The 9,765-nt window shown below is 41.9% G+C and overlaps 1 protein-coding gene across 1 annotated transcript in view; it reads right to left on the reverse strand.

Moving 5' to 3' along the window:
- SYTL5 (synaptotagmin like 5) overlaps positions 1-9,765 on the reverse strand; it is a 56,684-nt gene that overhangs the window by 41,843 nt on the left and 5,076 nt on the right. Inside the window, exon 2 of the mRNA XM_009646389.2 lies at positions 1,444-1,659. Coding sequence (XP_009644684.1) covers positions 1,444-1,659 — 216 coding nt within the window. The remainder of the gene's footprint in view (positions 1-1,443; positions 1,660-9,765) is intronic.

The raw sequence follows: 9,765 nt of genomic DNA on the forward strand, positions 1-9,765 counted from the left end.
CCACTCTGTCATCTCACCTGCATCCCATCATTTCTGAAAGGCACAGCACTGAGATCATCTCAGAAACTGACTGGAGCAAACTACAAGGAGCTCAGCCAGGCCCCTACCAATTTAAAATCACTTCACAAAATCAAGCATTTGAACATGATTCATCTTAAGAGGCGAGACACTGTCCTCTGGATGTGCCCCACTGGCTGCAGAGAAGGTTGAGGCACATGTTAACCTTCTAAAGCTGAAGTTAGAAGTCACAAACCCTAAACTCCATGTCCTGCTGTATTAATTTTTCACTAACTGTCCAGGTAGCCAAAGTCTAACATAACCAGCAATTTGGATTCACTCTCTGATACAAGTTACAAAAAGCCTTATCTTCCTGATCTCGTTAGTTTAATGGTCTGTAAAAAAAAAAAAAAAAAAATCCCTCTGAAATTACTCTGATTCTTTCCCCCCTTATCTTCCTGGTTTGATTTGTTTAAAGTTTTGTAAAAAAAAAAAAAAAAGAAAAAAAATCCCTCTGAAATTACTCTGATTCTTTCCCCCTTTAACATGATTATTTTATCACGTCTTTTTCTTCTATCATCCAGCTCTTACATCAGGATACATAACTGAGTCTTACTGCCCAGTACATTTCTCTTTTCCTTCATGGTTATCTTACTGAGTCAAGCTACAAAACCCCATTTTACCACACCAATCAAGTGAATTATTCTTCCAAGTATACACCAAGTAAATATCTTTGAACATATAACATCTCTTTTTGTATATTTTCTTGATATCCTGCGTTAAATACTGCTTCTCTGCTTTGCAGCACTGTGATCTGCCACCCTCCTCCTCCGTTCCCCGTGCTCAATACTCCAACTGTGAGAAATGCGATATCCCCTTTTTCTTTACCTCCCACCATAGCATAATTTACTTTAAAATGCTCACTAATAAATTAAAAATACAGCCCTCTCTCTTCATGCAGAGATGTTCAATTACTATAAACGCAGAAAAAAAAGTAAGGACAGAAACATGGATTGAAGGGCTTGGACTCAACAATTTTTACATCTTTTTCCTTACAAATCCACCTACCACATTAGCCAGAACATACAGCCCTCGCTTGTTCTTAATTCTGTTTTGTTGATTTTTAATTACTCAATTCTTACATTTACATTTTCATGATGTGTATAGACCGTCACTGGCTGGTAACTGATTTTTTTGTCATTTCCAGAGTACCCCCCACCAACAGCTTTGATGCTTGCAGCTTTCTTTAGAAGGCAAGCTCATTGAAACTGGTTTGGAACTGGAAAGAAAAGATACAGCAAATAAAACCACCAGAGAAGCTTCTTCCCTTGTGTACTTGTTATGCATATGGTTTTGTGCTAAGGGGATGTAAAACAGTAACACCAGCACAAGATTACTTACACAGCGGTGATCTCTAAACATGTTTATGAAAGTTGCCCAACTTACGCAATCTTGGCACACACCGAGCACTTCCACTGCCCATCAGTTCCCATGACACGGCACTTATTGCAAACTCGAAGTCTGCAGGTTTGGCACACGTCTCCTCTGTCAAAGATTAAGCCCAGGCCTTTCTGACAGCGAACACAGATCCTGCTGTTCTCCTGTTGACAATGACGGTTTCCACCTTTCCTTCGCGCTTCCAGAAGCTCATTTTTCAATTTCCTAGAAGGAAGAAAATAGAATCTTTTAATTTGGAGATACAATTCAATGATCTGTAAGAACTTTTTAACAGACTGAGCACTAAAAACTACAAGACATAAATAAAATGCTTTTTTTATTAAGATATATTCCCTGTACTTTTTGACACACACATGACAGAGAAGAATAAATCTATCCTCCACCTCTCAGGCATACAGTCAAGAGGAAAATCTTGTGGTAGATCAGGATAAGTAAACGCAGACAGCTGAGCAGTTCTGGACATTTGGTAAACCCTCTTTGCTTGTACCTCATCAATAATTCAAATTGTGCTGAGCCCAGGTTGACAGCAGCTCAAAAGTGGGACTATCCTGTGCATCCACAGAAGTAAAAGAAAACCTTCCCTGTAATTAGTGTGCATTTAATACTATGCCAGTGTAGAGTTAGCTAGAAATGCATATGCAATTCTGCACCGGCTATTCAAAGCCATAAAAAAAAACCCAAACCAAAACATGTAAATAGATAGTGGTGTTATGCTGTGATGCCACAATTCCACAATTTAAAAAAAAAAGAAAAAGAAAAAAAGAAAAAGGAGAATGTCAGTTTAAATAATGCAACTTGCAGATTAGCAGTTCTGCTACTGACTCTGCAGGACAAAAATATTTGCATTTACGACCTAGTTTTGAAGGCTGCAGTTTCAATGGTGTATGAGTTGGGTCCTTAACAAGAAAATAACTGTGAGTTGTAACTACCATATTTCCAACAGCAAAAAAAAAAAAAAAAAAAAAAAAGGAATTTGAAGAGGTAGAGCCAGGAAGGATGACAGGAGAGACAGTTTTCTATGCCTATCTTCCCAAACCAGGGGCTCAAGCAGGACCCTGTCATAACCCAAACCTCTCACTATTAGCTCCCTACGCTTTGATCCCTGACCTCAGCTCCAGAGCTTTCTCTCCAATGCCACAGACTCTAGGTCTTATGTCTCCCACCCCGACCCACAGAACCATCTAGGTTGGAAGGGAATATTGGAGGTCACCTAGTCTAGGCTCACAGCCAAAGCAGGGCCAGCCAGGCTGGGTTGATCAAGGCTTTGTCCCACTGAATCTTGAGTAATAGAGTAACTCCAAGTAAAGAGCCTGCAATATCTCTGGGCACCTGTTCCAAAATCTGACTAACTTTTTTTTCTTTTTAAAAAAAAAAAAGCAAGCTTTCCTAATCTCCCACATTCCAGCTTGTTCCCATTGCCTCTTCTTTCACTGTGTACCTCTGAAAGGAGTCTGGCTCAAACCCACTTCTCTCAGCCTGTCCTCATACAGCAGGCTTCCCAGGTCTTTGGTCATCTTGGTGGTCCTTCTCTGGCCCCTCTCCAGCCTGTCCACATCTTTTTTGCACAGCGGGGACCAGAGCTGTACACAGTATTCCAGGGGTGGCCTGACAAGCACTGAATAGAGTGGGATAACAGCTTGTTTATCGCTGTTGGTGATGCCCTTGTTGATGCAACCCAGCATCCTGTTGGCCTTTTTGGCTGCAGCAGCACGCCGCTCACTCATTGAGCTTGTCCACCAGGAACCCCAGGTCCCTTTCCACCTATCCTAAGGTTCCCTTCTATCTTAAGGTCCTCCATCCTTTCAAACCCTTCCTGCACTCCACTCTACCCCAGAATACCTCCTCTCTAGGGCCCCAGCTGAGCAGCTAAGTTCTTTCAGTTTTACATGCCTGGGTGTTGCTGTGTCCCCATTCCCTCACCCTTCCCTAAAAAAAAATTCAGGCACTCCCATCAGCCAAGAGCATCCAGAGTCCCTCTATCACGAAGCACTCCAGCTCACTGAAATCACAATCTCTGCATGCACGTAGATGCTTTAAGGGGGCTTTAAAAAAGCTGGCTGCTGGCTTCACTTAAAGTCAGTAAAAAGGCGTCAGAAGAAAAACACTTTGGGAAGACAAAACCAGTAAAAGATTATAGGTTGCAGCCCAGTGAAGGAGGACGGGAACATTGCTTAGGCCACCAGGGACTAAGCTCTGACAGAATTAGGTTATTTGTGGATACATTGCCTTGCTAAAAGGTTGGCTAGTATTTTATTTCCCACTGGGATCCCATGAACAACAGCTGCTCTGCAGCCACCTGGCCTGTGGATGCTCAACCTCTGACGGCTTTTGAAAAAGGGCATGTCCAATCCCCCCAGGCAGCAACTACAAATCCTGTCAAGTGGGGTTTTTTTGGTGTTTTTTGGTTTTTTTGGTTTTGTTTTGTTTTTTTTTTTTTACTGGCCTCCATCCAAAAGCGATTTCTTCATTCTGCTTTGGACCCTTCTTCTCCCACATTCAATCCAAACAGCTTTTCTCTCATGCCATAGCCTTCAAAAGTCTGTCTAGACTTCACAAGCTTTCTTGGTACTTTGCTAATTGTTCTTGTTTATCAATTGCATCTTACATCTACCTACCTCCTGCAGAGATGCACTTAGTTACAGGTCCATCTCCATTATCTTCTTCTGTCAATCAGCCAGTTCCAAATGCAGATGGGTGACTTGCACTACAGCAACAGCCAACAGTGCTGCAATATTGCCACTTTACACAGGGAAGGGAGATGACCACCACTTTTGCCACCTCCTCCTTGGATCTACCTCCTAAACAAGCTTGCCTTCAATACCAACAAAAGTCAATTTACCTGCTTCTTCTGGACTGACAACTAAAGGAAAAAAAAAAAAAATCCTGCTACTACAATGCTCTCAACCACACCATTTTAAAAGAGATACCACATATATCCACTTGAATAACAAATACACTTTTCAGTGATTGTGAAGACATCTAATTACCACTGAGGTTATGGTCACTTACCTTTCACTAAATATCAAACATTCACAAAATGCTCTTCCCTCTCAGCAGTGTGAATTTGTCAGAGAAAAAGTACTGTGCTACATGGCCCTTTTATTTTAGTACAGCCACTTTTAGTACCAACCAATCTCAGGGAAATTTGTTAAGATTAGAATGTGCTTTCACACACTGAGAAGTTTTGCAGCACTCCAGGTTCAGCCCCAAAGCCCTCCCTGTCACAGCGGAGTGTCCTTCTTCACCAGGAATTCTTAATCTGGCCAATACTTCATGCTTCTGTTCCTCTCATCTACTTTTTGTCCTCCTGGAGCTTGCTGAAGTCATCCATTTACCTCCGCACTCGGTCCACTCAATGAACAGTGCTCAGAGCTGCAATGGGGAACGCTGCTGTCAGGAGACTTTCAAGCATGGAAAATGCAGACCCAAGAAAAAGACGAGGAAGGGCAGATCCACCTTTGCACCTGCCACCTGGATCACTGCCTTCAGCTGCACCCACCATCATTTCCTCTTGTCAAGCCATGCTGATTACTTCCAATGATTTTCTTGTCCTTAATGTGTCTAGAAATGGTGTCCAGGATTAGCTTCTCCATCCCTTTCCCAGGGATCAAGGTGAGGCTGTTCATGTTTCTCTTGTACTGGGGAGCCCAGAACTGGACGCAGGACTCCAGCTGTGTCTCACCAGGGCTGAGCAGAGGGGAAAGATCACCTCCCTTGACCTGGTGGTGACACTCCACCTAATGCAGCCCAGGATGCTATTGGTCTTTTTTGGCACAAGGGCACATTGCAGGCTCATAGTCAACTTGGTGTCCACCATGACCCCCAGGGCCTCTTCTGCCAAGCTGCTTTCCAGGCAGTCAGCGCCAAGCCTGTACTGGTGCATACAGTTATTCCTCCCCATGTGCAGGACTCAATGTTTCCCTTTGTTGAACTCCATGAGATTCCTGTTAGTCCCTTTCTCCAGCCTGTCAAGGTCTCTCCAAATATCAGCACGCTCATGTGGTCTACCAACCACTCCTCCCAGTTTTGTATCATCTGCAAACTTGCCGAGGATGCACTCTGTCCCACCATCCAAGTCGTTAATTAAGATCGTAAACAGTACTGGCCCCAGTATTGACCCCTAGGGTACACTGCTGCTGGCTGTCCTCCAGCTAGACTTTGTCACTGATCATAACCCTCTCATCCCAGAAGCTCAGTCAGCTCAGTCTGCCTCACTGTCTTTTTACATGGTCTGTACAAACTGGTGATGTCAAATGCCTTGCTAAAGTAAAAATAAACAACATCCACTGCTCTCCCTTCATGTACCAAGCCAGTCGTTTCATCACAGGTTATCAGGTTGGTCAAGCCTGACTTTCCCTTGATGAATCCATGCTGACTATTCCTGCAGACCTGCTTATCCTTCACATGCCTGTAAGTCATTTCCAGGATTAGCTGCTCCATCACCTTCCCAGGGACTGAGGTGAGGCTGACCAGCCTGTAGTTCCCTGGGTTCTCCTGTTTGCCCTTTTTGAAGATAGGAATGACTTTTGCTTTCCTCCAGTCCTCAGACACCTCTCCCAATCACCATGATCATTCAAAGATTATACAGAGTAGCCTTGCAATGACATTGGTCAATTCCCTCAGCACTCATAGGTACATCCCATCATGGCTCCTGGACTTTCTGTCCAGTTTGTTTAAATATTCCCTAACCTGATTCTCCTCCACTGAGGGCAAATTTACCTTCCCAATGATCTCAGGGAGCTGGGATTCCTGAAGACCTGTCTTACCAGTAAAGACTGAGATGAAGAAGGCACTGTGCACTTTGGCCTTTTCCCCATGCTTTGTCACTAGGTCTTCTGTTCCATGCAGCAGCAGGTCCACACTTGTCCTCGTCTTCCTTTTGCTTCTGGTGTACTTGTAAAGTGTTTCTTGTTGCATTTCACTTTCCTTGCCAGATTTAACTTCAGGTGGTTTTTGGCCTTCCTAATCCTATGCTTGCATGCTTAGACTCCCAGGTCACTTGTCCCTACTTCCACCTCCTATATATTTCTTTTTTATGTCTATTTTTGTCAGGATCTCCTTGTTCATTCATGCAGGACTCCTGCCACCTTTACTTGCTTACCTGCTTGTCACGATGGACCATTCCTGAGCTTGGAAGAGGCAATCCTTCAAAACAAACACCACCACCCTCTCCCCCCCCAAAAAAAAAGAAAAAAAAGAAACAGAACAAAACACAGAACCAAAAAAACCCACTCCCACCAGCTTTCTTGGATCTCTCTTCTCCCCAGGACAGTCTCCCATGAGACTCTTCCCAGCAAGTCCCTGGCAACAACCCAAAATCTCTCCTGAAGTCCAGAGTTGTGATTCTTTTTGCTTCTTTCCCTCTGCTCACGATCTTGAACTCCACTCATGGTGACTGCAGCAAGGCTGCCCCAACCTTCCCATCTCTGACTTGTTCTTCCTTGTTGGTGAATTTATGTGGATATACTTGACACAGGCTCCCTGCCACACCATTTTCTTGATTACAATGTTTCTCCTGTTCACCCCACCCCACGTAATTTGCTTGCCGACTTGGACCACCACCACTTTACTTCATCATTGGTCATTCTCCCTCTACCTCACCTTTTTCATGTCAAAACCAAGTTTTTAGACAGTAGAACTGCCAGCCAATGTTCAATAGAGGTAGTCTTTCAGGGACAATTGAATCTTCACTTTTTATTCAGTTTTGCAAAGATTTGGTCATTCACATACCATAGAGCTAAAGGGGCACATACAATTCAGTTCCATTTTCTTTTGGGACTTGAACATCTGCATGCAAAACAACAACCTGAACCTTGTCCAAGTGTCAGGGTAACTCAGCAGATGAATATTGTTAATCCTCAAATCTCAAAAGGGTTAAAACACTAAGCACTAGCAAAGGCTCATTTTTCGTACCAGCTTTATCTCTAGTGGCTCTTTTTTACTTAAAAAAATAAAATCATCAGTGACCCATTGCATTTCAGGAACTCCACAGGCAGTACAATGCCATCTTTTTGGTAATTATCAGTGTGCCCCATAGACTGCATCCAGGTATCTAATGTTGAAACAAAACCTTCACTGAACTGCTTCCATTCCAGCCTTCTCCCTCCCCCCTGCAACTTTCAGTGCTTAATTGGGCATCACTGGGCACAAAGTCTGTGTTTTAAATAGTTCCAGTTTAAAATAAGGATATCTCTATCAGCCCAAACCAATAAACAATGCATTTTTAAACAAGAGCTTGCCTAGAGATCAACGCTGAAAAACTTAACAATATTCTTTTGACATTAAAAAGGCATTATTCCTACTATCCAGTAGTGGTGATTGCAACAGTATTCTCCACTGCTTATGTGATACAAAATCATGAATTCTTATCAGATGATAATTGATCTGCCAACAGCATGAATTCTGAAAAGTGTTTGCTTTCTTGTTTTTTTAATACAGAGCTGCCTCTGATGACTTTCAGAGAAATGAGATAAAATAAATCAACCCACAGCTTCTCCGCTCACTTAATCGGAGTATAATATAGAATAAAACAGAAAAATTTAAAAAGCAAGCAAACAGTGTATAGACAGATATACTGGATATGAACTTTCTTTTGGGATTCCCTATATTATTTGTTGAATTGAACTACTGATTGACTGGAACAAATATGTTCAAACCTTATAAAAATAAAGAATGAAATGTCTCAAGGGCCAGGAAGAGTAGGAGGAAGTGGGTGAATCATCTGAAAAGATCCATCATCATAACAGCCTCTAAAAAACTACAGCCTCACTGCACTAGTTACACAATATTGAAAAGGGATAACAAGTGCAGCACGTAGCTGGACTGACTGACTCTATTCTCCAAGACAGGAACCAGCTGTATTATAAACACCCAATCTCCTTTTGCCATTCTAACATTTGAGCTCCCCTTAATTTTAAAGGAATCTAATTAACCATGCAGCTAGATATTTTTAATCTCAAATATTAAACAAGAATTAATCTTTATCAATCTTCTCCTATTAATATGAAAGAGAAAATAAACTCAGCAGAAACCAATTTAATAAGCTGCTGGGAAAAAAGAAACCTTTCATACAATGAAGTTTCTAAACCGCCTACTACAACAGCTGTTTGATAGAAGATACCTATTAAAAAGAAATTTGTTACTGCCAAGGATAGGAGAATATTTAGCCATTCCTCTAACTGTGACTTTATATTAAGATCCCTTTACTGTCTGTAACTAGTATTCCAGGAATCACAGAATCACAGCATGGTAGAGGTTGGAAGGGACCTTGGGAGATCATCCAGTCCAACCGTCCTGCTAAAGCAGGTTCACCTAGAGCAGGTTGCACAGGACATCCTCCAGGCGGAATCACTTAATCTAAGCCTTTCCAAATGGGGCCTAAAAGGCCTATATAAAACATCAAGGCAGGAAATAAACAAACAAACAAGACTTAGCCAACACCGAATTTGAGAAATGACCTGGATCCTAAATGAAGTCCATCTAACAAGTAAATATGAAAACCTGATGCCTTGAAAAGATGAGGGGGAAAAAATGCAGGCAGCTAGGACCACAATTCTACAAAATCCAAACCAAGGAGCACTGAGCAGTTGTAGGTCTTGGCACAGTTGCCCACCACCTGCAAGAGGCACAAAAGAGGCCCTAAAAGAGTCTGACTCTTCCCTACTGATGCCAAAAGTCATGAGGCAGCCAAAGATGCTCATTCTATCACACATGCAGCTTCCAGAGATAAAATATTCCCGAACCTTTATAATCCTGTGAAGAAGAAGCAGCAAGGAGAAGCCTTAACAGATCAATTTTTTCTTAATAGTATGCTTTACCCTAGGGAACATTTATTTCCCAAATACAGAAAAATACAATAGCTATACTGCTGCCAGACACTCTGTGCTCAAGCCATTCACTTAAATGAATGCCATCATTTCCTCTAACTCTGTAAGCACAACACAATCCACTTGCTTTGAGTCAGGTATCTTTTTTTTTTTTTTTTTATACTAAACTGATGGGGTTTTTTTCATTTCAGTAGGATTTTGGAAAGCTTTTTATTTGGAAAATTTTTCTACTTCATCTCCTCTCCCTATTTTGAAAAACCACTGTTGAATGCAATGGCATAAATGATTCCTCAGTTTGATTTTCAGATCTCTCCTGCATCTTCCTTCTCCCCATTTCAAATGCCTTTTTCATCTTAAGGTGTAGAGTAGCAGAATCCAAGTACTCCTAATTTTATTTTGCCATTATAAATAGCCAGAGTTCAAAGAGTCATAAAAAAATGTGGTTAAAAAAAAAAAAAAGGTCCCAAACCAACTATAATTAAAG

The sequence above is a fragment of the Egretta garzetta genome, unplaced genomic scaffold, assembly GCF_000687185.1.
Source record: "Egretta garzetta isolate BGI_Z169 unplaced genomic scaffold, ASM68718v1 scaffold70, whole genome shotgun sequence".
NCBI lineage: Eukaryota > Metazoa > Chordata > Aves > Pelecaniformes > Ardeidae > Egretta > Egretta garzetta.